We start from the raw sequence: 21,864 nt of genomic DNA on the forward strand, positions 1-21,864 counted from the left end.
ACTCTATGGGAAAGAGTCATATTATGTCCAAGAACATAATGTGCTGACCTCTGTACACAAAGTCTAGCTCTTATATTGGTAATTGAAATACACTCCCATGGTTAATAAATTGATGAAAGACATCTTATCGCATTGCCCTGTAGAATCACAAAATAAACACTCTTGCTGAGGGAAGGGCATGTAAGAGTGTGCATGTATGTGTGTTCTACTTCTTTGTGAGGTAGGCCTGAAAAAATCCAGGTTCAAAGAAAACTCAGAATGAGTATGCAACTGGAAAAGAGAACCAATTGCACATGCCTGTCACCCTACGTTCTCTTGGCTTCAAGAGAATGAGGTGGTCACAGAAGAGTGAACAAGCAGAGGGGGAGATTTTCTTGGGTGGATGCTCTTAGCTCTTGGCTCTTTAGTTCACTTTGGCTAAATGAGAGCCATTATTTCCAGATACCCAAGAAGGGATTCCCTGAGACTGGCAGTCTTTCACTCCACCAATGTGAATATCTCCAAACCTCAACTGTTTACCTAAGTCTCTGGTCACCACTTTTAGCATCCCTTCAAGAAATCTCTTTATCTTAAATTTCCTCTCTGGATGCCTTCTCAGGCACTTCTGGCTCTAGCTCCCCTGCAGACGGAGATTAGACTTTTCCATTTGTACAAAGCAAAGAAAGTGATTTGGATTTAACTTACTGTGTAAATCACATGAGAGAAAAGTTGGAGGCAGCTTCAGTTAATATGGGAGCGAATAAGAAGGTGGATAAACTTACATGACAGCGTCTACTGCACTAAACCCAGAGTATCCCCCCAGGATCCACACCCACCTTCACCAGCCCAGTGTTGATGTCTCTAAAAGATGAGACACAGGTCAATGCTGAAGCTCTTGCTGAAGATGCTATCCTTTTGTCTATTAGTAGCAAGTGCACATAAGAATAGTGCAGGGCAGCTGCCAAGAGAAGGCAGGTGGTTTAAAAAACTGTGGGGTGGAAGGTTCAGGGCTTTGGTGAGGCCATTTCAGGGGTGTGGGGGTGCGTTCCTTTCCCACCTTTACTGCCTGAAAGGGAATTACACACTTTGCGCCCCATTTCCATGAAAATTCTTCAGCAAGTCAATTATGGGGGTCTTTAGAAAGAATGGGGTATAGCCGTGTGCTATGGAGAAGACCTGGGAAGAAATGTGGCATACATAAAGGTCAGTGAGCCCGGAGAGGAGACAGGTGGAGCTAGCCTGAAGAGACAGCCGGGGAGCAATTAAAACAGGCCATAAGCAGTATGTGAAAAGAGAAAGGGGCAGACAGAGGGAACTTATTCAGAAAATTTAGTAACTATCTTAGGGATTAAACTTTTCATCGTGCTCCTCTGGGGGTGGTATGTCCCCCACCACAAGTGCTCTAAAAGAACACAAACCTGTTGAGATGTCATTATGGGAATGTTTGAGTACAGCTTGGGCTTTTGGTGGATGAAGACTCATTCTGTTTGGAAGAAGCAAGAAAACACATCAGTTATGTGGCTCAGGCTTGGTGGAAAGGAATGTGTCTTGATACATTTTAAAACACAGATGGTCTCTTGAATTCAGCACCTGTTAACCTTGTGCTCAGAGCACTTTGCCACAGTATAATATGCCTGGGCCAGAGACCACTACATCTTAAGCTCTCTTACTTTTATGGAGTTTGATAAAAACTTCATTGAAAAAACATTTTATGTATTGTCCAAACACATATGGTCTAAAAATAGAAGGAATCAAGAATCCTCCAGTTTCAAGAAAAAAGTGAACAATTCTTTCACATCAGTAATATACTCCTCAAGTGCAAAACAGAATAAAAAACAGAACCTTCTTATTATTTTATTTTTATTTTTTGGCCTTAAAATCTCTTCTTTTATTCCCATCAATATTATGCTGTGAGACTGATTCTCTACTGTTGAGTGTTATTAAAGCAGAACAGAAACCATTTAGAAATACTTTGTTGCCAATCTGACTTTGATTAATTTTTACAAAATATTTATTTAAGTAATCTCTACACCCAACGTGGGACTTGAACTCACAACCTGGAGATCAAGAATAGCATGCTCTCCCAACTGAGCCAGCCAGGCGTCCCTAAATAAATTTTTTTAAAAATTTTTATTTATTTATGATAGTCACACAGAGAGAGAGAGAAAGGCAGAGACATAGGCAGAGGGAGAAGCAGGCTCCATGCCCCGGGAACCCAACGTGGGATTCGATCCCGGGTCTCCAGGATCGCGCCCTAGGCCAAAGGCAGGCGCCAAACCGCTGTGCCACCCAGGGATCCCCCTAAATAAAATTTTTATAAATATTTTTCTTTGTTTTTAGTTTTTATTTTAATCATTCAGTGTTCATCACAAGTGCACTCCTTAATCCTATCACCTATTTCACCTTCCAGTTTTAGAGAAAATGTCTTGACTACATCCTATTTCCCCCAGCGGCTAAGGCTGTGGAAGTGACCCTTCACCAAAATGGATATGAGCCCAAACCATTTCTACATTAAGTTGCTTAATTTTGAAAGATTGACAAATCTTTAAACTTTGATGGGATATCTAAGTCTCTGAACTCATTTCATTGTTTCTATTTCTACAAAGATTTTCCAAGATTATTTTACTTTGCTACCAAAAATATGTCCCATCTGGCCAATTTATTTTACTCAATTGCCATTGGAGAAATCAGTGGGACCAAGGAAAAGAAAAATCCCTTCTCTTACCCATGTTGAGCAAACAGGAAGGTGGTATTTCTAAGACTGAGTAACTGAAGATTTGTTTGCACTATAAATCAACAAATATATACCTCTCCACTCATATTTCCTTTCTTTCTTTCTCCCTCCTGCTTTTCTTTCATTCCTTCCATTAAACAAACATCACTTAATTTCTACAATATTTACAATTAAAGTCATTTTAAAAAAACTATTATTTCAGTAAGGACAATTATACCTGCCCATATATATATAGTGAGACTCAAAAACCATGATAGATTTATAAGCTTATAGATTTTATAAGCTACAAATAGAATCAGGACCTTACTTGACAGTCACACTAACTAAATCTAGAACAGAAGTGGTCTGTTTCCCTTCATTACACTGAAAAAAAAAAATGACCCATCTAATGATACTTCAGGTTGGTGTAGATGTGATTTTAGGATTGGCTCAACCCCTAGTCTAGCTCAAGTAATAAGAGCTATTTGTTTAAAATCAGCTAATGATTCTGGAATTTGGGAGTTTACTTAAAATACCAAATTTGCAAAATAAATAAACTGGGGCAACAAATTTCAAAAGTTTCTGTCATAGAGTGAAACTTTTGCACAGAAATCCCAGACTTTAGATAGTTCTATTTTCTTTTTAAAGTCTATACAGAATATTTATTTGAATTACTTTTATTATGATCTGACAGGTGCTTTTGAAAAGTATAGAGTGAGTGCAGGTAAGTGTTATTAGTACTGGAGCCTGTTGTACTCAAGTACACTACCCATTTCCTCCTTGACCCTTTCTCCCTGGGTCAGGCACCTGGCACATGGGTTCCATGCATCTGAGTCTATACTTCAGCTTGGAGAAAATTTCAGAAAAGGAATCACAGCATCTACTGCTGTTTAACATAAGCTTACAAAGAGACTTATTTATTTTTCCATATTATTGATTTCTCTTTGAGGGAGAAAAGTTGAAGACTGTCATTAGATCCCATATAACTTTTTTTATTCATATCAAATCTGACCATGCTTGTATGCCTACGTTCCAACCATCTACTATAAGGGAAGTCTATCCTCATGGGTGCCTTATCCAGGGTAAGTCTGTATTTGAATAAAAACTTCTTTACAGTCCTTTTCCCTTTCTGATAGGGGAGAAGAAAAATCCCTGAAATCCAACTAATCAAAATTCTGACTGGATTTTATTTTTTATATACTTGCTCTTGATAAGAAAGCAGCAAACAACAATTAAAAACAAACTGATGACAGGAATTTTAGTTACTAAAAAGTAACAGAGGATGTCTTGGACTGAGAACAGATTATGTGTAATGTCCCATGCCTTCTGAATTACATAAATCATCTACATGGAGAATTTGTACTCAGTTCTGACTGAGCTACCAGAGGAATCTTGTATCCCCTTCCTTGTACTGTTTCTGGGAAGGTGGAAATGCAGATAATACTTTCTACTACAATTTCAATAGTTGTTCAGTAAAAAGGTGAAAACAACTTTTTTGGTCTCTCTGGTTTAACCAGGAAATGAAACCAGTCAAGAAGCCCATTCTCTAAGCATTCCCTAAACGTTCTACTTACTATGTTTCTCAGTCCACTGTCCCGTATCCACAAACCAATATAAACAGAATTAAAATAATGTCCTGATTTAAATCTTAGACTTACCTATGACTCATAAGATTCTCAAAGGATAGTTTCAGATTATGAGGGATTATCACAGGTTTTGGTTGTACCTGAGAAAGAAAGTCTCATTTAGAACATCACCCAAAACCATATTCCAATTTAAATAAATAATGCACCATCATAGAAACTCAATTTGTATTTAATATTAGAATTATTCACGTCTTCTTCTGTATATGAATGAATCAGAGGTGATCACCTGCTCACAAGCCATAGAGTCTATGGTCTTCCCTGGTTATCAGATTTTGAAGTTAGAAACCTCAATATTGGTAAAGCCTCCAATCCTCTTTGTTTAGCTCATAGCTCACCCCCAACATTCTTCAGGTCTCAGATCACCGGTTAGCCTCTCACAAACAACACTGACTCCTGGACCACTGTTAGGTAGTTATCTGCCTTATGTTCTAACCATTCCCTAGGCTTTCTCTATAGGAATACTCCTAAGGTTTTTATTTTATTTACTTGCATGATGTCTGGTTTCCCTCATAGACTTTCAGCTTCATGTGGGCAGAGACCATGTCCCTTTTTTTGTATTTCCAGATTCTAACATAGTGCCTATTCAAGAAATATTTGCTGATCAAATTAGGGAATGAATGAAACCACTTTGAAGCACACTTGGTTTTAAGTGTGACCTTCCTAGAGGACTAAAATAAATTACACAGAGTATTCCTGATTAAGACATTATGTTCTTGAACTTTTCCAGATTTGTTACTGGCACTCAATATTGGTTTTCTTTTGGAGCACAGGCTTTCACTAAGAATCATTTGTTCCCCATTATTTCTCAAAAGACATCATAGCCATGACAATGAAAAAATAATCATAATATGTGGGTGTGGTGGTTAGTTGGGTTACTCATTTAGTGACTTGTGATTTAAATGTATGACACAACAAACCTGCAAGTGACTATGTGTTAAGGGCCTTCAGCGATGCTTGAAAAGAGAGAAGAATCTGAACATTGTCTATAGAAACACCAATCACTTATGGTATTTAATCAAATTGTTGTAACTCATTAGCTGAGGGGAAGATGTGAGAGAGAGGAAAGAAATGATCCAGTGACGGGAGCATCTGAGAGTAGTGAGGACAGCAAAGGCTTTGGTGAGAACCTGAGAAGAGGTTTCTTAGATACATAAAAGGGATGGGAATGAAGGAGATGTATTGCCTTTTTCCAAAATTTCTTCTGACATTGGCTCTTCAGAAAGAGAAAGAAAGATGGAGGAAAATCTCTACCTTCTGATTAGCATGACCCTTTTTCAAAAGCCCTTAAATCCAGGTAGTTTTTTTGCATGCATGAGTGGGCGATGGGGGCTACCTCAAAAATAATTCTGGACATTTCGTACAAATGAAATAATAATACCTCAAAGGTCTTTACTGAAGATAGTACTTTTGTCCCTGAAAAGAAGTGTGTCATGTGGTCAACTCCTATTCAGTCTTGAAAACCAGGTGTAGTATTCTGGGAAGACTTCTCTGATCTCTACTTTCCACATCTGTTCACATCCCACAGGTCTATTTCTATTTCTATTCATCACCTCCTTATCTTTATTTGTTTACCCACTGGCTCCTTAAAGATAGGATTTATGTCTTACTCTTCTATTTATTTATTCTTTCCTCTGTAGCTGAGCTATTACCTAAGTGCCTGGCCTAGGGTAGGCAGTCAGTAAATATTTGTTGAAATGAACTGAATTATATAAATAGACTTTTAAAACCAATTAACATACATATGTTAGAGAATACTTCCTTACATACTAGCTTGACATCCTAATTTGAAGGGACTTCAAAGTGTGTATCAGAGAGTAACGCAGATAACAGAACAACTACAAAATAGATGTTTTACAGGGAAGAGGAGCTGTTTGGAGCAGACACGTAAAAAGAGATGGTTTACATAACACTAAGGCAGATATCCCTGGGGACTCACAGCCAGCCATAAGCCTTAGTAGGTATTTCTTCCATGATAAATAATTGAGCTCCTGGCCCAGGGTACTCATACATAGGAGTATAAGCAGTCATACAAGCCAGGTCCTATTAGGCTTTTTCTTTTTTTGATATTCTTCCACCTTATGCTTTTATTGTAAAAAATATTTTTCTAGTGTTAATCTGTTTTTAAGTTCAGACACCGTAAGAGTCACCATCTCAGCATATAACTCTGGTTTTTAGTAGTGTCACAAAGTTGTAAACAATCACCACTATCTACTTCCAGATGATTTTCATCAGCCCAGAAACTCTGTCCCCACTGGCATTCATTCTTCATTCATTCATTCCCCAAATCCTTGGCAACTGCTAAGGATTATCTATTTTCTATTTCTACAGGTTTGCCTATTCTGGACATTTCATAATAAATGAAATCAATATAACACGTGGCCTTTATTGTCTGGTTTCCTTTACATAACAAAATGTTTTCAAGGTTTATCCAGGTTGTAACATATATAAATACTTTCTTTTCGTGGCTGAATAATATTGCATTGCATGGATTTTTTTTTATTTTATTTTTACTTATTAATGATAGGCACACAGTGAGAGAGAGAGAGAGAGGCAGAGACACAGGCAGAGGGAGAAGCAGGCTCCATGCACTGGGAGCCCGATGTGGGATTCGATCCCGGGTCTCCAGGATCACGCCCTGGGCCAAAGGCAGGCGCTAAACTGCTGCGCCACCCAGGGATCCCACATTGCATGGATTAAATGAAATTTTGTTTATGCATTCATCAGTAGACGGACCTTTGAGGTATTTTCACTTTTTGGCCGTTATGAATAATGTTGCTATGAACATTCTTGTACAAGTTTGTGTGTGGATATGTTTTCAATTCTCTTGGGTATATATCTAGGATGAAAATACTGGGTCATATGGTGACTCTATGTTTAAGTTTTTGAGGAATTGCCAATTGCCATTTCCTAAAGCAGCTGCATTGTTTACATCCTACTAGTAATGGATGGGGGTTCCAATTTCTCCATATCCTTGCCAACACTTGTTAGTGTACACTTTTTTATTATGGTCAAGCTAATGGGTGTAAAATAATATCTTATTGTGATTTCAATTGCATTTCCCTAGTGGTTGATGATGTTGAGCATCTTTTCATGTGTTTATTGGCCATTTGTATACCTTCTCTGGAGAATTGTTTATTCAAAAAATTTTTTTTTGCCTATTTTGAATTGGGGTGGTTGTCTTTTTATTGTTGAGTTGTAAACTTTTAAAAAAATATATTTTGGATTCTAGTCCCTTTTCAGATATATGATGTGCAAACATTTTTCTTCCATTCTGTGGGTTATCTTTTCATGTTCTTTTTTTTTTTCTTTTCATGTTCTTGATGATGTAGCAAAAATGTTTTTAATTTTGATGATATCAAATTTATGTAGTTTTGTTGTTGTTTGTGCTTTTGGTGTCATGTGTAAGAAACTATTGCCTTATTCAAGGTCATGAAGATTTACACCTACTTTTCTGCTAGGGATTTGCATATGGATATACAGTTATCTCAGTACCATTTACTGAAAAGACTAGTCTTTCCTCATTAAATTGTTTTGACACCTTTGTCAAAAACCAACTGTTCATGATCTCTTGCTTTTATGGAGACCCCACATGTATGTAATTAAATTTGATGTTCTCCTGTTAACATTTTTTTTATTTGTTCACATAAGATTTTATTTCTGGACTCTCAATTTTATTCCACTGATCTATATGTTTATCCTTATGCCAGTACCACAAAGTCTTGATCACTGTAGGTTTATAGTAAGTTTTGAAATCAGGAAGTGTGAGTCCTCCAACTTTTTCTTTTCTAAGATGGTTGTAACATCTCTTGCATTTCCATATGAATTTTAAGATCTGCTTGTCAATTTCTTCAAAAATGTCACATGAGTTTTTCTTTTAAAGATTTTATTTATTTGTTCATGAGAGACACAGAGTGAGAGGCAGAGATACGGGTGAGGGAGAAGCAGGCTCCATGCAGGGAGCTTGATGTGGGACTCAATCCTGGGTCTCCAGGATCATGCCCTGGGCTATAGGCAGACACTCAACCACTGAGCCACCAGGGCTGCCCTGTCACATGAGATTTTGAGAGGGATTGCACTGCACATATAGATCAATTTGGGAATACTGCCATCTTAAAAATCTGGGTTTTTCCACTTATTTAGGTCTTCTTTAATTTCTTTATATAAAATTTAATAGCCTTTGATGTAGAAGGCTTGCATTTATTTTGTTAAATTTATTCCTAAGTATTTTAATTTTTTGATGCTATTGTAAATGGAATTGTTTTCCTAATTTAATTTTTGGATTGTTCATTGCTAGTATATAAAAAATAATTGATTTTTGATATTGATTTTGTATCCTGTAACTCTTCAATACCCATTTATTAGATTTAATTGTTTTATGTGGGTCTCTTAGGACTTTTTAGATAGAAGATTATGCCATCTGTGAATATAGTTTTATGCTTTCCTTTCCAATCTGGTGCCTTTTATTTCTTTTTCTTTTCTTAACTTCCCTAACTAAAACATATAGTATGATGTTAAACAGAAACAGCAAGAATGGACATCCTGGTCTTGTTTCTTATCTAAGGGGAAAATATCCAGTCTTCCTTCATTGAGTATGATATTAGCTGTGGGTTTTTCATAGATATGCTTTATCAGGTTGAGGAAGTCAACCTGATATTTTTTGGAGTCTTTTTATATCTTCCCCAGCATCTACTTTCAACCCCCTGTTGAGAAAGGAGGGGTCTCAGTGACTACAGGAGATATGCAGTACCCCTACCCCAGGAGGAAGTTGAAGTGCTATTGTACATAGTGAAGCAGTATGAAGCGTGCTCATTTTCTAACTTTCTGCAGTTTCCCACCAGGGTTTGCATGAACTGCTTCTGACTTTCACGTTTGAGGTCCTTCTTTTTGGGATCTGTAGTGAATGGTAAAACCACAGTGTGTGGTTCTACTCCAATCAGGCCTAGGCAAGGGCAAAGGTCAGAGAAGAGGTCTTGAGAAAGAGAGCAGCTGCTGAAGTCCCAAGTGAGCCAGCTGGCCAAAGCCAGCTTGGGCCTGGGGTCAGTGCATTCTAAATGTGGACACAGTGATTCCAGGAATAAGATCAGGAATAAGATCAGGAGAAATCTCAATTCCACTTTCCCAGATTCCAGTCAATGCTAATATTGAACACTGTGGTCTTAATTGGACATAGATTGTAACATTAGATATACCTTTGTCAGTAGCTTCAGTTAAATTTCCAAATCCCACACAAAAATTTCACAAAACTGCTGGTCTCTTTCATATCTTATTAGCCAAGAACTTTCACCATTAACTAATCAAAGGAGGCTCTCTTATGTCTCCTGTTTTTCTTCTACTCCTTGCCCTTCCTTTTATCACACACCAGCCCAGAGTCAAAGGAGAATCATAGGATATCAGAATTATAAATACCCTTCCTCAACTTCTATCTGAAACCTAGCCATTTAGCTAAATTAACCTTCAACCCAAGCCCGACTGACCCTAACTCTAATCTTTAAACTGACTTAAGACCTAACTCTGACCTATGGAGCATTCCTCCATACACAGGCTTCTTTCTGCAGCATCTCTGACAGATGGCAGAGCTTTGTCCTTGTTTCCCCATAATCCTCTTGCTAGCCTTCATTCCCCACCATTCTGCACCACCCGTTACAGACACCACTCACTAGCTAGAAAGTACTATAGCTGAGCTTTAATCCTGAGGCATTTATTGAATTGATGTGTCCAAAGATGAAGCTGCTTGTTTCATGACTAAAATGGTAGAGGCAGATTGTGTTGTATGGTTGTGTGTTTTTTCGTATTGTATTGTGGAAATGTTAAGTGGGGAGAAGTTTCACAAGCTCCTGAACCTCTACAGCAGTGCAGTTACTTTAGGATCTCAAAGTACAGTGGCTCATCTCATCTCTATCCCTCTAACTCACCTACCCTAATTCATCTTTTGGTTTGTTGAAAATAAAGAGAGTTTATCATATTGTGTCAGATAATGATGCTCCCAGAGCCAACAGGTCCTTATTTTCAGCCATTCCTGCAAAAAGTATTGTCTCTCCACTGGGCTCTGGTCAGGGAGGCATAGTGCTTACTATCCTCTGGGATACCTATGCTCATCTCTATCATCCCGTTGACCTACCATTTTTATTTCTTGACATGTGGAGCACAGCTGCTTATTTCTGATCAGCATGGGGTTACTCTGGATCCTCCTGGCCTGAGGGGAGAAACAGAGGAAGGTAAGGAAATGGTGGGGGTATCTGGGCAGCAAGGAAGGGGGACAGGGTTGGAGGACTAGGAAAGGTAATAGTTACTCCTTCCATAAAACAGAGGGAGTCAGTTCCATCCCATGTGGACATGGAGTCCAGGCTTGGCTGCAGCTGGTAGGTTTAGAAAGAGTTTAGGCAGGAGGGGGTCAGTCACAGACTACTTGGGATCCCTGTATATAGTGGTACAGGTACAACTTACCTTTCTTCACTCACACTGACATCAGAGTCATGAAGTATGTTCATAAGAAGCATATAATATGAGGGAGGGGGGTCAAAGGGATAAACAATGACTGTGAATTAAAGCCCCCTTCTGCCATTTGATTGTTGACCTGTTACTACATGTGTGTATACCTGTGCCCTGACCCATTCCTGCTGCCCTGAGAGGAATGGGGCACAGGAAGAGGAGGAATATATCTCTGCAGTGTAGGGAGTGCCTGGGCAGTGCTCCTAAGGTGACCTTCAGTGGATTGGTCGTCCAGTAGCTTCATCCTCTGAGAAATATAAAGCATTTGGGTGAGACATTATTATTGAAGGTATGAGGACTGCAAACTAGAGACAAAGTTGGATTCTTTTGACAAATACCTAAAATACATTTCATTTCTATAGGCCATTTAAAAAGAATCAACTGAGTATTACAATACAATGTTGTGGGTTGGCATGTTAAAGTATGAGTGTGAACAACTCGATTCATTCATTCAACAACAGACATTTATTGTGAGGCCATAATAAATGTGCTGGGCTGGGGCCACAAGGATGAATAAGGCATTTTCTGGCCCTAAGGCAGGCCAGGGGAAAATACAAATTCATTCATTTGCCCATTCATTAGGTACTGGGGTCCCTGAAACAAATAAGACACAGCTTTTGACTTCAGCTGCTCACCACCCAGCAGACTGTGCCCAAGGAAGCACAACAGTATAGAAGGTTATGTGACAGGGATATGTTGAGGGTGCAGTGAAACTGAAAAAAGTGGAGGTGGGACGGACATTGAGGGAAGGGTCTGAGAAGGGCTACAGGAGCAGGCAATGTTTGGGTAGGTGTTGGTAGGGTGAACAAGTTGGGGGAGGGCATTCCAACCCCCAGGAAGCACGGCGATGGCGCAGAAGAATGACCTAGCAGATTGGCTTCAGGTAACTGAGGCTAGCTGAGCACGGACTATTGTCTAGTGTGGGGAGTGGGGCTTGGGCAGAGGCCAGAGAGGCAGAGGAGACTCCTGGGCTTCTGGCAGATTCCACCCTCTGCCATATCTTCCCGATACCTTGGGGATGGTATCTCCCGGGGTTTGGCTCCTCCTTCCATCCCTCACATCTGTGAGTTCTGAGACTTATATACATCTCTGAAACTGTGATCCAAGACCGGATGCACTCGATATCACAGAAGAAGCAATGGTACTTCCAGGCCTTCAGAAAAGAGAAACCACATCCCACTGCAGGATCAGGAGAGTCTTCGAGAAGCGGCATTACACTTAGTCTGAAAGAATGCAGAAGGTATAGATGGGTAGAGGTGAAAGTGGGAGCGTCCTCGAGCAGATTTGGAGTTATAAGTGGTTTCTTATTTTCCTGCGGTGGATTCCTTCCCCTTTTATAGGCTTTTGGTTTTCACATAAGAGGAAGAGTTCATTGCAAATCAAGCAACAGACCTATCTGAGAGACCTCCAAGGTGCACGGCAGGATCTTGCCGGGTTAACGAGGGCGGCAGATGGGATGCGGAGTTGCATGACCTTGAGGACTCCCATCCCGTGGAGCCTGAAGACGAAATGTTTTATATATTGTTCTGTCCAGCCTTGTTAACTCCACATCTGTCAAGACACAGCTTCACTGTTACTTTCTCAGAAAAGTCTTCCTCAAGGCCCTCTTACCATTTTACACACCCCTTACCTGAGTTGGGTGCCTGCCTTTCTGATTCTATCACAGACTTAATACAGCATTTTGCATTTTGTCCTGTTACTCTTTCTTTCTTTCTTTCTTTCTTTCTTTCTTTCTTTCTTTCTTTCCTTCTTTCTTTCTTTCTTTCTTTCTTCTTTCTTTCTTCTTTCTTTCTTTCTTTCTTTCTCTTTCTTTCTTTCTTCTTTCTTTTTCTTCTTTCTCTTTCTTTCTCTCTCTTTCTCTCCTTCCTTCTTCTTTCTCTTCTCTTCCTTTTCTTTTCTTTTCTTTTTTCTTTTTTTCTTTTCTTTTCTTTTCTTTCGTTGGTTTCCTCCACCAGACTGAGAATTCTTGAAAAGCAAAAACATGTCTCAAACCCCTTTGCATCCCTAGAGCCTATCAGGAATCTGGCACACAATAGGCATTCACACATGTTGGTTGAATGAATGAATCACATAAACATATACTTATGTGTGTACAAGGAAGTGGATGCAAACAATTTGGGATTCCACACTCTGTAGGACCCCTCTTCCTACCCCCAGACCTCCCCCCAAACCTTCCTATATCCCTGCTTTCTTTCCTGGCCCTAGAATCAAGGGTCTTTTTCTTCTGCAGCATTTGCTGCTCACTCTTGATTTCCTGAGGGCCAGTTCAGCAGTAGTAGCAGAAATGGCAAATGAATTGGCTGATGGTTCAGAGTACACAGGCCCCTGTAGAGTCAGTATCATCTGTAGAGTAAGAGCGACCAAGAAAAGCTCTGAAATGTTAATGGGGTTCTCATTTTCCAAGCAGCTGTCCTCAGGATAGCAGATGGCAGATGTGATGAGAAAGTGAGAGCAACCTTTTGTAGCTTGGCCAAGGTATGAAGCACACTTCAGCAAGGCCCCCAAAGATGGAGTCTGCTCTTCACATTTCACGATCAGAAATGTCCTAATATTTGAGGTTAATATCTGCTGAGGTTCATAAGGTCTGGTTCATGGCCCAAGTCCTTGGCCTTCCTGAATCTTTGATAAAGAAACAGAGAAATACGTTTCTTTCCCTCCCTCTCTCTCCACCTCTCTTTCTCTCTCTGTCTCATACATATACACACATACCTCTCCACATAACAAAACTGAAAATGTAAAAGCACCAGATGGTGATCTTAAAAATAGCCACCACAAGCATGCTGAGGAACGCTGACAAATTTGCTTTCATCCTTCCTGCCCTCGACACCTCTGTTCCTTTCCTCCTTTCTACTCCTGACTTAAATGAGAGACACCTCATGGGTCACCTCTAGTTCAACACTTTGAATGAACACAAAGAGCAAATTGTAGCCCAGAAGGGTTAAGAGATTTGTCTAACCATACATGTATTTCAGTGAGCCAGAAACTTTTGGATAAAGGGACAAAAGAAGACTACCTTTTCTCAGGGAGAAAGTAGATTCTTAGGATCCATAGGAGGACATAATGCTTCCTATATCCCTTAGAAAAAAAAAGTGGTGATTGGAGAGTTATTTTCAATATTCAGAAAAGCCCTCTGATAATTACACACTTTCCTGCAATCTGAAAATACCAGCCATCTCCATTAAAGAATACAGTTGGAGATAGTTTTTAAAATACTCATATGATTGACTAGGAAAAAAATTCAAACATACACAAAATATTATCAACAACCATGCATCTACCATCCAGACTTATTAAACTTGGATTTTATTACCATCAGGTCAGTGGTGACCATGATTACCTCCCTTTTAAAACTGCATTTGTAGTTATATGTATCTGATAAATATACACAGGAAAAGGACTTAGGAACATGCAAGGTGGTTTCTGTGGTGGTCATAAGCTTTCAAACGCTGAGATTCAGCAAGAGAGAAATAATAAAACAAGTTCTCGGTGGTGAGAAAATTGAGAGTTGCCGTCCTGTGCGTTTTCTAGCCACATCTCTGCCGCTGCAGTGTGTTTAGCCAGGGGCCTTTGTCACAGGTCTGCTAAAAGCAAAATAGTACTGCTCTCATCTGGACTCTGACTCATTACACTAGAACAACAAACCCAGATCAAAAAGAGGAGTGAGTGAGGGCAGGAGCCGAGGGAACAGAGTAGGGTTCTCCACTAGTAAGTGAGTAGCTGTTGTCCAGCGGCACCCAACCCAGCAAGTGCACCAAGGGGTCCCAGGGCCTCCACTGCAGCCCCCAGAGAGCCCCCCACATCTGCTTGCTAGGGAGCTCAGAGCATGTCGTCTCAGCCTCAATTACTCAACGATCACAGTACACTGGGCTATTCCGTGGCATCTGGATGAGTCGATGCCTGGAACAGCAGGTGAAAGTCCTGCCTGACAAAGAAGCTGTTCCACCGTGGATGTCTAAATGGGGGAGTATTGAGGCTCCACCACTTTGTGTTTATTTTCCATTTTTCTTCTTTGCTAGCTCTGCCTTTCCTCTTCTACTTCCTCTTCTTGTAATCTGTGCCCCTACCCGCCTCTCTGCGCCTCTCTCAGCTTCTGCTTTCTTGCTATTTGTCTTCCTCTCCCTGTCTTTCCATCTCTCAGCCCCTATGTCCTTTCTATCTCTCCACCCCTTAGTGAATATTGCCCCAGACACGCAGACAGCCGCCTCTACCACAGGACTGCTCCTGGGTAGGGCAGGAATGCCACTGGAATGTGAATGTTCAAAGTTCTGCCCTTTGACCTGTGAGTGGGGAAGGGAAGGGAGCCAGGTGGAAGGACCTTTACACCTGTGCCCGGAGGCCAGGACCTCTAGCTGGTGGCATGGCTGCCAGCAGCCCTTTGGCAGGTTGGTGATTTAGAGGATAAAGAAAGACATGAGGTGTCCACGGTGCTTTATACTCCCACCGGATAGAGCACGGTTTCTTCCCAGAAAGGAGCAGCTGCTGGCTGAGCCCATGGTTACCTCACAGGGTATACGTTCAGGCCTTCGTGGTCACAGCCAACTGTACAATTCTGCACACGCAGACCTTGTTAAAAGCGTTTTTATCTTCCTTTAGCCACCCCATCTATTTTAGGTACTTTCCCCCATTGCCTCTCTTTGTTCAATCGAGCATAAAACATGTAGGTTTGGCCACTTCTTTGGGTCTTCATTTCCTTATGAGGGCTCCCGTGTCACATAAAACTTACATTTAATACATTTGTATGCTTTTGTCCCGTTAATCTGTCTTATACTGATTTAATTCTCTGATGCAGCTGAAAACCCGAAGATGGCAAAGGTAAGATTTTGCCTTCCCTATACCTGCTTGCCTTTCTAATCTGCAGGGGTAACTGTCTTTTACAGAAAGACACGGGTGGGGTGGGGTGGGGGGGGGTGGGGATGAGCCCCAGACACGGTGAGGATGAGGATGAGGGTGAGGTCCTGGAGCCCTCCTTTCCTTGCAGGAGTTAGGATCTGGGGATCCCTGGGTCCGCCCAGAGCCTGGCCTCCTGGCCTCCTGGCCTCAGCCTACTGGCCAAGCCCAGGGAAGCAGCTGCTCTTGGCTTCCCTCTAGTGGCCACTCCTGCATATTGCAGCCATGAAATTCTCTGGCCTGCTGGAGATGGGCCTCTCAACCTGCCCAGGTCATTGTCAATGCTTTCCTCTCGCGCCTCCTGCCCCAGCGGTCTGGGGCCTGGAATATTAATGCCTTGGAAGGCATCATGCACTGAGACTCAAAGCTCACCTGGGATAAGGAGGTGCTCGGTGGCAGGGGAGAGCCTGTCTAAATCAGAGGTCAAAAAGACAGTGTCTGGAAGGCTTGTCGCTGGTTCTGCAGCAATTGTCAGGGTGGATCCCGTCTCCACTCAGCTGATCCTGTGCATGTCAAGGGGGAACTCATACCTACATGCCTGGCCTGGATGTTGGGGGATTAGTGCAGTGACTCAAGCACAGCCCCTGACCATGCTGAGCTGAAAACCTGGACCATCTCCACAGAGCTCCTGGCCTCTGCGGCCCTCTGCCCTCCAGCTGAGCCCACCCATCTGCGTGGTTTCTTTCCCTGCCGTGGCCTGATTCCTTGATGTTTTCATGCTCAGGTTCTGTGTCTTTGTTCCCTTGGTGCTTCCCTCCACTATAGGAGTACCTTCTAGAACACATGCAGGTGCCGCTTCCTCTGCAACCATTCCCTGGCACTCTCTGCCCACCCCTCCTTTCCTTCTCACTGCCTCACAGGGACTTTGCCTGCCCCTGATGATGGCTGTGCACCTATCAGGTCCCGTGCACTGATTCACTGAGCTGGCATCTAACTCAGTCTCTCCATATCTCCCTAAACCACAGAAGGCCTCCCTAAGCAGGGATCTACCTCCTGACATCATGGCTGACCCAGTGGTAACTCACAGAGTGGAGCTGTCACCATGATCGGGTGTCACCACGAGTGGGGCGCTGTGACAAGTGCTTAGGAACACCACCCTGGCACACCAGCAGCCACCCTGTGTACTCCTCAGGTGAGAAACTGCTTTTATGCCTGAGAATTCTCTCCCTCTGTCTCTTAGCACTGCTGACTTTATCAGCACCTTGAAGATCGGGAACCTCCTGGGGAGTATAGTCATCACCCAGTTGTCAATCTCAGTTGATTTCTGTGAGGTGGAGGGGACATGAGGAGGACAATATGAAATTCTACGGGTGTAGAATGTGTAGGTGGGAGATACAAGGGATCGAGGGCAGTGATGGGACAGGGTCAGAGGCTCCAGAAGCTAAGACTGGCTCTGGACACAGGCTGAGCACAGTCCCTGAAAGCTTCAGGGTTTATTTCTCAATAGGATTGTGTTTGTTTTAATTTTTTGATGATTGTAACTTTCATTCTTAATGCTAGTGTACTTGACCTTGGGCGAGTCTGCGATGCTCATTCATTTCATTCAACAAATATATATGGAACAGTGATGATGTTCCAGGCCCAGCGCTCTGCTAAGGAGAGAGAAAATGCCCTTGTATTTACATTCGATGTCATCCCTGAACCACTATGGGTTTCTTTTCAATTAAAACACAAAATTGAGTACCTTAGATAAGACATCTGGAACTTGAAATAAAATAGGCAAATTCATATCCTTCTTGGATGAAATCAGGAAAGTGCCAGAATTCTGAGGATATCTAAAGGAATAAAAAAAAGAGCAAGTTAGAACCACAGTCTCTGATTTGATGAACCAACCCCTTGGTTGTTTCAGAGATGTAGGGGTTAATATGAATAGCCCCAAGATGTACTATATTGACTTGCAGAGTATTTTGAGCTGAAAACAATCAGGGCCAGAAAGACTCGGGAAGAAACTTTGACCTTCCCCTTAACTGCCTTAAAGAATTTAGATAAGGGACCTGCTCCAGGAAGAGAGCTATCATCATAGATTATATATAATATATCAACTAGGTAAAGAGGAATTTAGCAAAGTCTGTTGAAATTAATCTCTGTGTCCCATTGTTTCTGGATGGCGCAGCAAACATTTGCTTGCCAAACATTTACTTTTTCCTTTCTTCCTGTGAATTGTCTTCCTTCCCTTTGAAATTCTCAACCCCTGCTGCCTTCTTAGTTCAGCATGACATATATACCTTATTTGGCATGACTGTCTTTGGACTCTCATGTGGGTTCCTGTATGTACAAAATCAAATTTGATTTTCTCTTGTTAATGTGCTTCATGTCAATTTGATTCTTCGACCAGCCCGAAGAAACTTGAAGGGAAGAAGAAATTTTTTTCCTTTCCAAAAAAAGATAATCCAGGAGATACCCCAAGGAGTTGTTGCCCAGCACAGTCCTGCAGGGCACAGGCCATTTGACAGCTTCCAAAGGATGACTTTGCTCTCTTAAGTCACTCTGGTTTCTCTGTCCTTTTGATTTGAACTAAGCAATGCCAACTGTGAATTGTTAGATAGTGTACAAATTAAGAGAGAAAAAAATTGTTCAGAGAAGCAGATGTAATCGATGAAACACATCCACATCTCCTTGAAAAGGCCCACCTGCTCTGCAGCTGTTATGGTTCATTTTATTACAATGTAAGAGGCCAAGGCCTGCAGGGGCCCCGGTCATCAAAAAACTGCTTGTGTGTGCAGTACTGTACATGCCCCTGGCATTCCAGAAATGGAAACTCGGAGTGCCAGGAACACCTCTCCTCTCTAATGAGGAAAGATTTCATTGTTCATTGTTCATTTATAACATAGGCATGTGACAGGAGTTTGGTATTCCCGAGGCATTTATGGTTTCATTTCTCCTCACCATTTCCCTGGGTGAGCAGTGGTCCGGTGGGTCTGACCCAGCCCTTCACTGTCTTTACCTTTGATTTGTGGACAGCCAGCCTGCCTTGGACTTGACACCTAAATGCTGACCAAGAGAGACCAGAGACCACTCTAGAGCTGTTTAGCACTCAATAACCTCAAATACACAAGGCCTCAGTGTCACCTGAAGGCTCTAGAGACTGATGATGAGTGTGGCTTCCATGTAGCATGACAGTCTTCTTTGAAAGAAGTAGGTCTGTGCAGGCCATGGTGTTCAGAGCTAGGCCTCACTCCTCCAGCCATGTAGGTAGTTTCTGGTGCTCTGAGTACATTTTACTAAACGTTTCTTTCTCTTTTTCAGACTCTTCTGTGTTAGAACTGCTTGTGCCAAACTAGGTAATACTTAAAACACATCTATAACTTTCTTACTGAGGCCTTAGGAAAGTTTTGCCAAAAATAATTGGAACCCAGAGCGTTAGCCAGATGAAGAGTTTCTAATCTTTAAGAATTGTTGATAGTGGGATCCCTGGGTGGCTCAGTAGTTTAGCGCCTGCCTTGCGATCCTGGAGTCCCGGGATCAAGTCCCACATCGGGTTCCCTGCGTGGAGCCTGCTTCTCCCTCTTCTTGTCTCTCTCTCTCTCTCTCTCTCTCTCTCTCTCTGTGTGTGTGTCTCTCATGAATAAATAAATAAAATCTAAAAAAAAAGATTGTTGATACTTAAGTAAACTGTCCTTTCGAAAGACTGTGCATTCCTACGTTGTCTTCCTGAAAGCTCTGGGCACCACACTGGTGGCATCTAGTCAGTGTCTTTTGAGGGAGAGAAGTGCCCTTTCTCCTCACAAGAGTTGAGACTGCTGCCCAAATACTGTTTAGAGATGAGTAGAGTTTTACTGACCATTCAGGTAATTTCTCCTTATGGCCAGAGGGAAAACAACCCCTTCCTTCAGACTATCAATAGCCTGTCCCTTCTGATATACCAGGATGGCTGTGAAGGGGAAGAGGTGCTGGGGCTGCCCCATCATATTCTGGGTCTGCCTTCTTCAGGCCCTCGTCCTGCTTCCACTCCCTACCCTTGACCCCAAAACTGTACAATCAGAAAACAAGAGAGCTAGGAGTGAGAGCACCATGCCCAGGGATGCTTTACTCCTGGCTACAGGGGCAGGTCTAATGGGAACGGGGCTGAGATGGGATAGTGAGCTGTTACCCTGTTTAGATGTCAAACACTAGCCATTTCATACTAGCTAGACATGAGCTAGAGTGTAGACAACAAAGTAAAAATAGCAGAACAGAGCAACAGGCACTTCCTAGATGCTCTGAAAATACACAAATCTGTCTATTTACTGAGAATGTGGCTTTTAAAAGGAGCAGCAGATAAAGCAAAGGTCCATGTTACTGAAGAGGCCATGCGGGGAGAATGTTCTTCATGGAGAGTCACTTACTTGTGGGTAGGAGGGTAGGTGACGGTTACGAACATCCCTTTGCTAGAAGTACAACCCTTCTAGCAAACTGCCACATGTGCCAGGGAGCCAGCCCTCCTCATCTATGAAGTGGTTTCGAAGTTGCCTCCTGGCTGCTCTCTCTCTCCCCTCCCTCTGATTTCTTCCATTCGCCTCCACATTACCTCAATTTCCCCCTTCCTTCCACTTCCCCTCCCCAGAGCAGCCAGGGACCACAAATGAAAGAGGAATGAAGAAGCCCAGATATTTCGAGTGTCAGCACTAAAATGCTGCTAACACATGAACACCTCCAATTGTGAAACACAGAAACATATTCCATAGCTGTTGGTTTGGAAGTGGCAGGACTGGTGAGATTGGAGGAGATTGTCCCAAAGGGATATACGGGCAGTCGCTCCTCTCTAAAGATTGCCATTTATGGGTCTAGACTTTTGATGGTTAAAATGAGAAAATTTCAAATTAAAGCAGAGGAGAAAAAGTAAGATGTAGAGGAGGATGGAAGTGTTCGGAGAGGTAGCATCCAGGGGCAAAATTCTTTTGTATTGTTGAGTGGTGGTTGTAGAGAGGGAGGTTCATTGAGATCTCCTCCCCCCTGCCAAGCCTATACTCAGTGCCTGCTTTTGTCTGAGAAACCCAGGCCATTTCTGGGCTTTGAGCACTCATCTTGAGTTTCTCAACTGACCAGATTTGCCCCTCTGATAACTGCCCCAGAAACCATCTTCTGTGACATCTTTCTCGAAACCTTTGGCTTCAGTGACTGAGTGATTTACCTTTTGGGGAGGCTGAGCACTAATGGCTTGTTTATGAGGCTGGCCTCGCTAAGCCAAGGAATCTTGCCAAATTTCGGAACAGAAACCTGGAAAGAAATGGAAAGAGATCATTCCGTGGAATTTATTGCATTTGAACATTGCCATCAAAACAATAACCAAAGTGAGCTAATGGCAGCTATATAAAAGTCAGCACTTTACAAAACATTTTTATGACGAGGGCCTTTTGAGTCTCCTATAAAGGATCCAAGAGCAAACAGTGTTATCTCCACTTTACAGATGAAGAAATCAGAGCTCAGGCGTTGTGATTTGCCAAGTCACACGGCTCATAGGTGGATTCAGGTTTTCTGACTTTTGTGCCCTCTATACCTGGCCTTCTACTCTACCTATCCCTTTGCTTCTTTATTACTTCCATCTGTTGGTGCACCTATGCAGCCGGCTGAATTATCAGCAGCCTCCCGTTCAGTCCCAGACTGTTTTCAGCCGCAGGGCCCTCCGCTCCCGATTCCTTCCAGGCACCAAAGAGGAATGAACAACACGCTGAAGCCGCGGACATGGCACGTTAATCTGTTAATCCACTTTCCAGCTGGTGGCTTTGGGACAGCTCACAAGGTCTCTGAGCCTCGGCTTTGTCCTCTTGGGAAGATATCATCACTTTCCAGGTCAACGCACAAGACAGAGAGCTGCAGGAGAGCAGGGATTTTCGGTTCCACTCACTGTGGTGTCAAGAGCCCCCCTAGGACAGTGCTCGCAGGTGCTCTCCGAATACCTGTCCAGCGAATGCACGGATGCGTGGCAAGTCCCCAGTTGAGGGCCTGACTGAGTAACAGGAGCGCCTAAGAGTCGGCTCTACAGTCTCTCTTTACCAGCCCAGCCTGTGTCCCCCGGCGTTCGGATCCCAAATAATCCAGCCTTTCTTTGCGGCGCTTGCTTTTTCCTAGGCTCCGAGCGGCGCGTCCTCGGGAGAGGAGCCGGGAGTTCCGCGGGTCGCCGGCAGGGGGCAGCAGCGACCCCCGCAGTTCCGCCGGCCGGGGAAAGGCGCT

The 21,864-nt window shown here is 42.5% G+C and overlaps 1 protein-coding gene and 1 long non-coding RNA gene across 12 annotated transcripts in view; one reads left to right on the top strand and one right to left on the bottom strand.

Annotated features, from left to right (window-relative positions):
- The window catches only part of C7H1orf105 (chromosome 7 C1orf105 homolog), a 71,660-nt gene that overhangs the window by 37,162 nt on the left and 12,634 nt on the right, over positions 1–21,864 (bottom strand). For 2 of the 11 annotated variants that reach the window (XM_049112297.1, XM_025430324.3), the window contains exons 2-6: positions 20,825–20,910; positions 17,399–17,489; positions 10,457–10,531; positions 4,351–4,418; positions 1,398–1,462 (exon numbers count right to left, since the gene is read on the bottom strand). In XM_049112297.1, coding sequence (XP_048968254.1) covers positions 1,398–1,462; positions 4,351–4,418; positions 10,457–10,531; positions 17,399–17,489; positions 20,825–20,910 — 385 coding nt within the window. The other 9 variants (XM_025430330.3, XM_025430329.3, XM_025430328.3 and 6 more) reach the window with 9 other exon arrangements.
- LOC118355325 (uncharacterized) lies at positions 10,486–19,821 on the top strand. Its single transcript, XR_004817601.2, has 3 exons — positions 10,486–10,553; positions 16,680–16,846; positions 18,961–19,821. It is a non-coding gene; the product is annotated as an uncharacterized LOC118355325 (long non-coding RNA).

This window comes from Canis lupus, chromosome 7 (genome assembly GCF_003254725.2).
Source record: "Canis lupus dingo isolate Sandy chromosome 7, ASM325472v2, whole genome shotgun sequence".
In the NCBI taxonomy this organism is placed as follows: domain Eukaryota; kingdom Metazoa; phylum Chordata; class Mammalia; order Carnivora; family Canidae; genus Canis; species Canis lupus.